Genomic DNA, 12,475 nt, shown 5'->3' with positions numbered 1-12,475 from the left:
CTTCTCCAACGATGTTTAAGTGACTAGTTATTAAAATGATTCACAGTAGTAAATAGATTAGTGCACAAAACATATATTTTTGTATACATACACCATAAGAACGTATGGGATGCATGGGTAGTTTGCTTAATATAAAAGGAAAGTAAAGGAGATAACTGGAGAGCAGAGAAAAGTGAGAAATAGGAAAATTACTACGATATCCTTCGATATTTTTTGTTAAATATCTTATCTTAGCTAAAGCAACGTGATAGTGATTAAGGATGGTTGACAATTAGTGATATCGCCCAACCCTACACATCTATGATTTTTGTCCTTATGTAGCAGTAGATTTTGTCCATTTTTAGCCGCGGGTCCATCTCCTGCTAGTATTTTTGTCTACACATCGAACGAAAAACCCATCACCCCTCTTCCACTCCCCTTGCTTCCAAAGAACCACCTCCAATGGCTTGGATATGGATGACACTCGCCTTCACTTTCCTTGCTCATCTCTTGTTGCGATCTTTGCTATGGAAAACACAGAGCAAGAAGAAATTGCCTCCTGGCCCGCGAGGGTTTCCAATTCTTGGAAACCTCCCTTTGTTAGGACAGAATCCTCACCACGACCTACACAAATTAGCTCAAAAGTATGGAACCATCATGTACTTGCGTTTAGGGTTTGTGCCCACAATTGTCGTCTCGTCGCCTGAAGCGGCCGAGCTATTCCTCAAGACCCACGATCTTGTTTTCGCAAGCCGACCGCTGCAAGAAGCCATGAAGCACATGGCTTATGAACAAAGAAACTTGTCTTTTTCGCCCTATGGTCCGTGCTGGAGGAACATCCGAAAGATGTGCACTTTGGAGCTTCTTAGTAATGACAAGGTCAATTCCTTCAAGTCCATTCGAAGAGAAGAGGTTGGCTTGTTGGTACGTATTCTCAAAGACGCATCTCTCGACCGCTCTGCCGTTGATCTGAGCGGAAAGATCTCATCGCTGAGCGCCGACATGAATTGCCGAATGATATTCGGAAAGAAGTACATGGATGATGAGTTCGACGAGAGGGGGTTTAAGGCTATGATTCAAAAAGGGATGATATTGGCCGCGACTCCAAACATTGGAGATTATATTCCATATATTGCTTCGCTTGATCTTCAAGGGTTAACCCGGCGCATGAAAGCTGTGAGCAAAGTGTTTGATGCCTTCTTTGAGAAGATCATTGAGGAGCACTTGGAGTACAAGAAAGAGGAAGGGCAGAGAAAAGACTTTGTTGACGTCATGCTGGGTTTCATGGGATCTAATGAAGGCGAGTACCATATTGACAGGCCCCATCTCAAATCCATAATGCTGGTAATTAATTGTTGAGCTCATTTTCTTTTTCAATAACGAGGTACACCAGATTCTTCGGACACACGAATACCGCCACTATGCATGATAGTCCCCATGTCACACACATTAAGGAATTATTACTAAAGATATAGAGAATTTATCCTAGTTCAACCCATAATCCTCCTAACCTTGCCCTGCCGTGTAAAAAATTGGGCCCTTTCGTTTTTTTATACCTTTCCCAAGATATTTTCGTTTTGTTTTTAGTAGATTTCCAAAGTTTCTGAGACAATCATTAAGCGGTGATCTTATAATAAGATTCTTATGAATGCGGTCTCTATCTTAACCAGTGTCCCATCCCTGATCACATTCATGAGATTCAACGAGGGAGAGCAGAGAGAGTGGGTGATTTGGTATTAGTTTCGGGGGTTGATTGGATACGGTAAACTCATTTTTTGGACACGTATCGCAATCCGGCCAATAAAGGGCGACGAAAGCACTGTTTTGAGGCGAAAGATCATTATCTAAATACTTAAGTTTTGAGATGAATAAACGGTTTAGTGACTTAAATGCTTTACAGTTTTTCAGTGTTGTCTTTGAATAGTCTTATGAAGTTTAGCAAATGTCTATCGACCGTTCAACCAAGTGGATGAGATATTAGGACATCTAGAAGGCTTACATTCGAGAACATTATTGTCTCTTTGTGAAATCAATGCTTCGCAAGGCACATGTATAGTTTGTCTTCCAACGCAAGTTGAGTAGATGATGTTTGATCGACAAGGAAAGTGTGAAAGAATCCAAAACACGCAGGCCATTCATTTGACACCACTCGTGATGATTGGTTTCTGTATGTAGGACATGATGGCGGCCTCCATAGACACTTCAGCTACAGCAATAGAGTGGGCAATGTCCGAGCTCCTAAGACATCCGCAAGTGATGAAGAAACTTCAGCATGAACTAAAGAAAGTTGTGGGCATGAATAGAATAGTGGAGGAACCAGACATAGAGAGCTTGGACTACCTAGACATGGTCGTCAAAGAGACCCTCCGGCTACATCCGCCAGTCCCGTTGCTTCTTCCACACGAGTCGATTGAGGACTGCACGGTCAACGGCTTCCACATACCGTGTAAGTCTAGGGTCCTTGTGAATGTATGGGCAATCGGAAGAGATCCACACATTTGGGGTGACCCTGAAAAGTTCATCCCAGAGAGGTTTGAAGGGACAAGCATTGACGTTCGGGGACACGACTTTCAACTTTTGCCATTTGGGTCTGGTCGTAGAGGATGCCCCGGGATGCAATTAGGTCTAACTGTGATCCGGCTGGTATTGGCACAACTTGCCCATTGCTTTGATTGGGAGCTTCCGGATGGTATGTTACCGTCCGAACTCGACATGAATGAAGAGTTCGGTCTTACAATCCCTCGAGCTAAGCATCTAGCGGCCATACCTTCGTTTCGCCTAGAAACTGATGATTAGGGACCATTCCCAATCAACCTATCTTATGAAGTTGGTAAATAATAAGTTAGAATTCAAGTGGATTGTGTTAATATGAGATGATATGAACTTTGTCGTTCTATTATGATTCACTTTTTGATATTCACTATAGTAGTTTACAACATCATAAATGAAAGACCTAAGACGCATTTAAATTATGGTGATGTGGAAAGTTAGTTAATTCCTAAAACTGTAACTATCTATGTCAGTGATAATGGAAATGTGTGCCCAAAAGTAATTACGCGTGCAATCTGTGTACCACATACTCATCCTTAAATTATTATGTATTTGCACTGCATAAAGGCAACATGCAACAATATATGAGGGTAAAACTCCCAATTATGTTGTCCTTTCAGTCGTTGAAATTACTCTCCAAGCTCAATTATCCATTTAATCTTAATGTTTTGTGACGCATGCATATCGGGAAAATATGACGCATCAGACTATGCTTAACTCTATTGCACTTTTGCCAATTAAGTTTTAAATCTTTTAATTATGTCAATTGAATCTTAAACATTTTCACGTTTCGCTAATTGAGTCTATCCAATCAATTTTGGTTAAAAATTATTGACATGGATGCCGGTTATCCTATGTGGCACAGCAAGCACTGAGGTGGGCATTTTTAATGATTTTTTTGAATCTTTTTCTCTTTGTTTTTCCTTTACTTTACCTTTTTTTTTTAAAATTTGGAGTGACAGCCGGTGACTCTCGCTGATACAGGGTAAGGTTGGCGAGGGCTCGTGGCCCTTGTTGTGGCCACGCGAGGACGCACGAGCCCTCGTCTAGACCTGGCAAGGACCGCAACACCCTCGCCCGGGGTCAACGAGCGCCGCCAACCCTTCTCCTGGCCTCTATCTAGTAGGGGCATCACAGCCCTCACTAGATTTGGGTGAGGGCTCGCGCGCTCTCTCCAACCCTCACTCCGAAAAAACAAAAAAAAGTAAAAAAGAAAAAGAAAAAACCATAAAAAGTTATAAAAATAAATAAATATTATTTAAAAATATCCACGTCGGCACCGGCCATGCCATGTAGAACAGCCGGTGTAACATCCATGATTATGCCCATGGAAAATGGCTATGGAACTGATGTGCCGATAGTGGGGGAAATCGGCCATGGACCAATCCAAGGGACAGTCATGGATCAATTAACCTGATCGGAAGGGTGAGGAAGGGATCAACCATGGTCTGATCGACGGATCGGCCCTAGAATGATCAATGGATCGGCAGTGAACCAATCCAATGACCACGCAAGTGACCCAAGCTATTCGACCATAAGGGTTGGTCGTGGGACGGTCACGTATCACCACGGATCGATGGACGATCATGGATCGACTGCGGACAACCATGGATCGATCCGTGCAACGGTGTGTCAGTCACGGAACGATCGATTTTACACAACTACATGACAACCGAGAGTCGGCCACGGACCAAATGTGCTTAGCCATGGACCGGTCATGAACTGGCCATGGGCCACTTGGGATGGGTCTCGGACCGATCGTGGATCGATCACGAATTGGCTCAGCGACCCTGCTGTTAAGCCATGTGCCAAGGCATGAGCCTGGTCTTATGCCAGGCCATGAGCCGGCAATGTGCTAGGACTTGGACCCTACCGTAAGGCCACGAGCCAAGACAGGCATCGGCCATGTGCCCGGCCAGCTCGTGGATCCTGTCGCAAGGCCACGAGCCAGGACAGGCACAGTGTGACGCCCCAGAACATCACGCGCAACACATACCAATTAATATTATTAATAAAATGGCCAGCGGAAGTCAAAGTCTGAACAAGTTTTGTCAAAATACTTTTGCTTCTCATTAACAACACTTGTGAGAATTACAAGTCCAGACAATACATCATAAAATCACAAAGAACAAACATCTGGGTAGGTCGAGATTGCCTATCTCCATACTACAATTTACTCCAAAGACGGCCCATACAAAAGTAAACTTTACAACGAGTCATAGATGTCGTCGCCTTCATATCAACCTTTATCCCGCATCAACCCATATAGTAGATATACATCTAGTACAAACTATATCCGCCCTGGAGACAAGCATATCAACGTCCTGGCATTCATAGTATTTAGAGAAAAACCAGCAAGCATTGGTAGCGGATTATCCATTCCTACATGTCTGAAAAATAATGGGATGAGCCAAGGCCCAGTAAATGAAGTCTCTAGTTTTAAATTAGGAAAATCAGCTTACCACTTCACCTGGCAAAACCACATGCATAATAAACAGTATGCATAGAATTCGAATGCATGTTATACCTTTACCGTCTAAATGTGCCACAAAGTCTGAGCAATGCCACATTTCACAATACTTTCACTCAACCACAAGCATATGAAGTAAAACATTCATGCTCATGCGATTAGGTTCATTACTTCATCCACCCGAACACTCCCGGGGCATCCTGACCAATGGGGCATCTCAACTCCGAGGCATCCCGGCACACACCCGAGGCATCTCGACTCCCGAGGCATCCCGAAACACTCTCCGGGGCATCCCGACCTACGGGGTATCCCGACACACGGGGCATCGTCACACACCACTAAATGGGCGACGGAATTAATATTATTCTCATGCTAGCCATGACAACCAAGTATTTACATGCAAAAGTCCGCTTTAGCCCGTCCCATACCGAGCCATCACGGTTTTGTACTTTAAAATCATGAAATGCATCATCCGAGCAATTAAATATGAAGCAATACATTTCAAACTCAGAAGCAAACTCAGCTCATAAGCAAATTCGGGTTTAGAAGCAAATTCGAGTCATTAGAAGCAAGTTCGGATCATCAGAAGCAAAATCGGTTCGGTCATCAGAAGCAAATTCAAACTCAGAAGGAAGTTCAGAAGCAAAAGCGGGTTCAGAATCAGAAGCAAATTCAAACTTAGAAGCAGGTTCAAACTTAGAAGCGAATTTAGATTCAGAAGCGGGTTCAAATTCAGCCTCAGAAGCGGGTTCAAACTCAGAAGCGAATTCAGATTCAGAAGCGGGTTCAGACTCATAAGCGAATTCAGACTCAGAGGCGGGTTCAAACTCAGAAGCAAATTCAGATTCAGAAGCGGGTTCAGACTAAGAAGCGAATTCAGACTCACAAGCGGGTTCAGACTCACAAGGCTAAAGTCTGAAGGTAAAGTCTGAACGAAAAGTCTGAGTAGTAAAGTCTGGGCGGTAAACTCTGAAGTAAAGTCTGAACAGTTTGAAAAGTATACACAACCAGATTTTTTTGACAGTAAAGTCTGAGCAGTTTCAAAGGTACACAGAACCAGATTTTGACAATAAAGTCTAAGCAGTTTCAAAGATATACAGAATCATCATTCCTACTCACATAATATACTTCACATTCAGTAAAACGATTTTCTACCCTTTTTAAACATACATAAACCAATAAGAAGAATCTAACAATCACCTCAAAGATAACACTTACACGATCAGATTTAATCGTTTTACTTGCCGATTTTCACCATACTTTAAGGAAACAAATCACATCCATTTGAACGTGCACAGAACCAGCAAAACAGATTCGACCATCATCACAACCTCACTATTGCACATCAAAATAACATTTCTCAAGCAACCAAGTTAAAAGTGCCAAGTAGATTTACTTAGCTTAAACATAGAGTTTTCACTTACCTTGCGCAGAATTTGAACACCCAAAAGTTAAAGCTTTCTCGGAAATTCTGGATCGGTGATAGTGAAAATAAAAAGTGAAGAAGGGAGTTACGATTTGGTAAAATTTTCCTTCGGTGATACCCAGATAAATGAAACAGAGGAGTAGACGAAGGGGTGGATAATTACAATGCACTCACAGGTGGCATCTTCTCTTTCCATCATGGCCAGGTGTAAGAAATCAGCAAAGGAGTGGTGGCCAAGGAAAATGATTACTTAGGCTAGGTGTCTAGCTCAAGGGGACAAATGGCATTCGATCAACCTTTCCTTCAATAGTCACGTGAGAGAAGAGGAGTCCAGAAGAGATATTTTGAGAGAATATCTCCCCCCTTTCCTTAACGGCAATTTAGAATAAAAGACTAACACTACTTAACCAAAATTAACCAATAATAATATTACCCACTAAATTCCCAAAAAAACAGTAAATTAATTAATACCTCACTACGATTATCTCACACAACAACGTTTAAGATTTTAATTACAACGAGCTCGGGGCGATTACGTTTCCGAATCCGCGCTTCGCGATTTACAATCCAACAACGATTTTTTACGCGTCCGCACGAATATTAACTTAAATAATACTTAGCTTTATAATCCAAATATCATCTTCGAACATAGAAAATTCCCAACGTCAATTACTTATTGTTACGAAATTTTCGGATGTCACAACTCTTCCCCCCTTAAGAAATTTCGTCCTCAAAATTCAAAGGTACATGATCTCTAAAAAAGATGTGGATATTTGCGTCACATATCCTCTTCACTTTCCCACGTTGCTTCTTCCATCTCATGATATTGCCACAAGACCTTGACCAACTGAATGATCTTGTTTCTCAGAACTTGTTCTTTTCGATCCAAGGTCTGTACTGGTTTCTCCACATAATTTATTCTTTCGTCTACCTCGATCGTCTCAAAATCCAATAGATGAGTAGTGTCTGGTTCATATTTCCTTAATATAGATACATGGAAAACATCGTGAATATTGAAAAGTCTGGGTGGTAGGGCTAAACGGTAGGTCAAGTTACCGATTTACTCAAGAATTTCAAAAGGCCCTATAATCCTTAGACTTAGCTTGCCTTTCTTTCCAAATTGCGATACTCCTTTTATCGGTGATACTTTCAAAAATACATATTCACCAACGTTGAATTCCAATGGTCTTCGACGTTTATCCGCATAACTCTCTTGGGCAGTTTTAAGTCGATTCCGATTCACTTTTACAGTATCTGAAGTGATTCATGTTAACTCCGGTCCCATTAATTTCTTTTCGCCGACTTCACTTCAATAGATAGGAGTTCTACTTTCACTTGTTGACATGTCAAACATTTCGGGCATGTTCGGCGATATCAACCTTTATTCCATTCCACCAATAGTGTTGGTAGAGGTTCTGATACATTTTCATATTTCCTGGATGTACACTATAATTGTTTCGATGTGCTTCTAACAACCTCTCGTTCTTAAGTCCGTCCTCTTTAGCTTCGCAATAAGCCCATGAAACCCTACTATTTCATCCTCGGACACTTGAAAATATGATCTTTCTACCTTCTACTACTTCTTTGCGAATCCTTGAAATCTTAGGATCTGATTGCTGCGTTATCCTAATCCTTTACATAATCTCTGGTTCAATTCTAAGAGTAGCCATTACACTCGTCGAGTTACTTATATCTCTCCTAAAGTCAGAATCAGAAATCTCCCTAAGCAATTTCCATATTTGTCTCTATGGAGTTTGATTCCACCAAAACAAGAACTTGTCTTTGTTCACTATTTAAAAGATCATCTCTTAGACATGAGTAACTATTATCTTCCAAATCATCAGAATAAAAGGTCGTCCTCAATTCCACAAATCTTAATGTGAATATTATCACTTAAATGATCAACACCTAATTGAATAACTTCAATTCCTCAGATCGCCCAAAGATAAGAACTTACCTATATTCCATTCAATGCTCCTCAAGTTCTATACCTCGAGAATCATCATTCATACTTATCACTTCTAAGATTACATCTTAAGCATCCATCTCTTTTCCTTGAAGAGGGTATAATTCATGTTTTCTAATTCCTCAAAACTGTTAAAAAAAATCAAGTTGCATCCTACAATCATAAAGATCATGCCTATCACCTCAACCTACAAACCACAAGTGAGATTTCACCACACGTTACAATTTAAGCTTATAACTCCCAAGATCATAATTTATCAAACTAAGTATCTTCCAGTAATACATCAATATTTTTAATATAGATTCTCCTTTTCCAATAGGAGATCGCAACCTAACTGAATCGATCATAACTTAGTTTCCAAAATCATAACTTACTTTATACATATCATGTCTTAACCAATCCATCTAATTCCACCAATGATTAAAACACCTCCATTTCATTCTAAGACTTTCTTGGCGAATAACATCTAAACACCCAAAAGATCATCACACACCATATGAGCTTAAAATTCAAGCTTAACACCTCTAAAATCCATCATTGCCACGATGCAAATTAACTAATACTAGCATCCTCGTATCTCCAAAAATTATCTCTTCGATTCTAAAAATCATCACTTATCGAATAATCTACAAGTGCCTATAGTCAAAGCATACACATAACGGTCCATCCTTCTTCTTCACAAGCAACACCGGTGCACTCCAAGGGGTGTCACTTGGTCTAATAAATCCTCTATCAAGCAATTTCTACACTTGTACCTTTAACTTCTTTTCTGGTCACTTATTACCACTGGATATCCTTGCCCATCATCATTCAAAAGTTAATGCACTTCGAGTACGGAAATAAGCATTACAGATAGATTCACTGCATTCCCAAAGAATTCAAAACTAGGTTGGTCCGGTGGGTTAAACTGAATTTCCTTCCCATGATAATCCACATTGGCTCGTTGTTTAAGAAGTCAATCCATCCTTATAATAAGGTCAAAATCATACATAACTAACACCACCAAGTCTACCATCTAACTTCATTCTCCTATCGAAATCTTACAATCCAAACAAGTCAGGTTAGACATAACAGTGTCCATTAAAGATGTTGAGACATTTAGAGGCACTTCAAGCAACTTAGGTTTCAATCCACATAGTTGCACACGGAGAGCATACATGATATAATGGTTTTAGAAGCCTCAGCATCTTCCTGAGTAACTGTATAAACTTTTCCTTGAGCGGGTGGTCTCTGGAAATTTTCTTGCAGCGGGTCTTGGTTTTGTGGTGGCTGCACCTGAAGTGCAGGCACAATTCGTTGCTGCGGCTGTTGTACCAATGGACATTCCCTTAATATGTGGCCACGCTGTCTACATCCATAACAAACCCTTAGACCCATGCATGGTGCATTTCCATGTTGCTTCCCGCAAGTACGACAGGTATTATTAAGAGACTACATATGCATCGTCGGTCGTTTGTTCCGTGTGAATCCAAGACCTCCAACATTGTTCCTTTTATTTGGAACAAATGGCCTCTTCCTAGTGTGCACAGGTCTCTTGTCACGATGAAATTAGGTTGGAAAATTTTGGCAATTAGGTCGCGCCTGGGAAGTTTATGTTGTCTCTGCTGACTCCGCCAAATCTTTTTCCACAAGTCATGCGTGTTCGTACAACTCATTATAATCTTTCAGATTTAAGGGCACTAGCTTATTCCTGATATTTGATCTCAAGCCATCCCAAAATCTCTTGGCTTTGTCTTCCCTGTCTTCTACCAACTCGGGGCAAACCTTGAAAGTTTTGTAAATTTGGCTTCATACTGATCCACAGTTAGGTCATTCTATTTGAGTTGCATAAATTCCATTACCTTCCTATCCCGGGCATAATCCGAGAAATATTTCCAGAAAAATGCCTTGACAAAACCATCCCAAGTTACGATAGTGTCAGTTGAAATCATAGTTTCCTTGGAGGCCTTCCACCAGTGTCTGGAATTTTCTTGAAATTGATATTCAGCTAGGGCTATTTTGTCGGTGTCATTACAATCTAGCAGATTGACTATCTTCTCCATCTCATCGATCCACGATTTTACCTCTTCAGGATTTTTAGTTCAAGCAAACCGGGGTGGTTTCAGCTTCAAAAATTGTTCAATCAAACTTTGTAAACGACATTCGCCATTACCAGAGCTAGAGGCAGCTCGTTGTAGTTCCTGCTTCTCCATTAGACTTCCGACATTGGCAAGCACTTGAAGGATTCCTTCCAACCGAGGATCCTTTTTTGCGTTGCTATCCGAACTCATCTTGCGATACCTACATATATTGCTTACTTAGCCACTAACTAATAAGTAACAGAAGTTACTTATAGCGCAAAATCAATCAAGAGCAAACACATGCACTTGATTTTCTACACTCGCGCGACCTAAGTCTACTACTCCAAATTCTAAGCGCACCTTATCACTCCATGGGTAAAACCTGCTCTGATACCAAACAGGCTGTGACGCCCCAGAACGTCACGCGCAACACGTACCAATTAATATTATTAATAAAATGGCCAGCGGAAGTCAAAGTCTGAACAAGTTTTGTCAAAATACTTTTGCTTCTCATTAACAACACTTGTGAGAATTACAAGTCCAGACAATACATCATAAAATCACAAAGAACAAACATCTGGGTAGGTCGAGGTTGCCTATCTCCATACTACAATTTACTCCAAAGACGGCCCGTACAAAAGTAGACTTTACAACGAGTCATAGATGTCGTCGCCTTCATATCAACCTTTATCCCGCATCAACCCATATAGTAGATATACATCTAGTACAAACTATATCCGCCCTGGAGACAAGCATATCAACGTCCTGGCATTCATAGTATTTAGGGAAAAACCAGCAAGCATTGGTAGAGGATTGTCCATTCCTACATGTCTGAAAAATAATGGGATGAGCCGAGGCCCAGTAAATGAAGTTTCTAGTTTTAAGTTAGGAAAATTAGCTTACCACTTCACCTGGCATAACCACATGCATAATAAACAGTATGCATAGAATTCAAATACATGTTATACCTTTACCGTCTGAATATGCCACAAAGTCTGAGCAATGCCACATTTCACAATACTTTCACTCAACCACAAGCATATGAAGTAAAACATTCATGCTCATGCGATTAGGTTCATTACTTCATCCTCCCGAACACTCCCGGGGCATCCCGACCAACGGGGCATCTCAACTCCGAGGCATCCCGGCACACACCTGGGGCATCCCGACCAACGGGGCATCTCGACTCCTGAGGCATCCCGAAATACTCCCTGGGGCATCCCGACCTACGGGGCATCCCGACACACGGGGCATCGTCACACACCACTAAATGGGCGACGGAATTAATATTATTCTCATGCTAGCCATGACAACCAAGTATTTACATGCAAAAGTCCGCTTTAGCCCGTCCCATACCGAGCTATCACGGTTTTGTACTTTAAAATCATGAAATGCATCATCCGAGCAATTAAATATGAAGCAATACATTTCAAACTCAGAAGCAAACTCAGCTCATAAGCAAATTCGGGTTCAGAAGCAAATTCGAGTCATTAGAAGCAAGTTCGGATCATCAGAAGCAAAATCGGTTCGGTCATCAGAAGCAAGTTCAGACTCAGAAGGAAGTTCAGAAGCAAAAGCGGGTTCAGAATCAGAAGCAAATTCAAACTTAGAAGCAGGTTCAAACTCAGAAGCGAATTTAGATTCAGAAGCGGGTTCAAATTCAGCCTCGAGGAAGCGGGTTCAAACTCGGGCGAGGTCGGATTCGAACGGGTTCGAGACTCATAGCGAATTCGGACTCGGAGGCGGGTTCAAACTCGAAGCAAATTGAGATTCGAAGCGGGTTCGAGCTCGAAGCGGAGTCGGACTTCGAAGCCGGGTTCGGACTCACAGCGGGTTCGGAGACTCACAAGGCTAAAGTCTGAAGGTAAAGTCTGAACGAAAAGTCTGAGTAGTAAAGTCTGGGTGGTAAACTCTGAAGTAAAGTCTGAACAGTTTGAAAAGTATACACAACCAGATTTTTTTTACAGTAAAGTCTGAGCAGTTTTAAAGGTACACAGAACCAGATTTTGACAGTAAAGTCTAAG

General features: G+C 41.3%; 1 protein-coding gene across 1 annotated transcript; it reads left to right on the top strand.

The window, feature by feature from the left end:
* Positions 1–369: 369 nt before the first annotated feature.
* On the top strand, positions 370–2,902 carry LOC130136979 (cytochrome P450 71AU50-like). Its single transcript, XM_056307643.1, has 2 exons — positions 370–1,323; positions 2,155–2,902. Exons 1-2 carry the CDS (start codon positions 442–444, stop codon positions 2,773–2,775), a joined length of 1,503 nt encoding a protein of 500 aa, XP_056163618.1. The 5' UTR covers positions 370–441; the 3' UTR covers positions 2,776–2,902.
* The last annotated feature ends 9,573 nt before the right edge of the window (positions 2,903–12,475 follow it).

Source organism: Syzygium oleosum, unplaced genomic scaffold, assembly GCF_021117445.2.
Source record: "Syzygium oleosum isolate NSW1041296 unplaced genomic scaffold, Sole_v2.1 Sole_v2.57, whole genome shotgun sequence".
Lineage (NCBI taxonomy): Eukaryota > Viridiplantae > Streptophyta > Magnoliopsida > Myrtales > Myrtaceae > Syzygium > Syzygium oleosum.
Note: the sequence above shows the minus strand (reverse complement) of the source record. Positions and strands in the feature narration are given on the sequence as shown.

What these genes read in the sequence shown, in the direction of transcription:
- LOC130136979 (XM_056307643.1), top strand. Translation starts at nt 442, where the DNA reads ATGGCTTGGATATGGATGACACTCGCCTTCACTTTCCTTGCTCATCTC. An exon ending in ATCTCAAATCCATAATGCTG is followed by an intron (nt 1,324 to 2,154) that starts GTAATTAATTGT and finishes TTCTGTATGTAG; the next exon opens with GACATGATGGCGGCCTCCAT.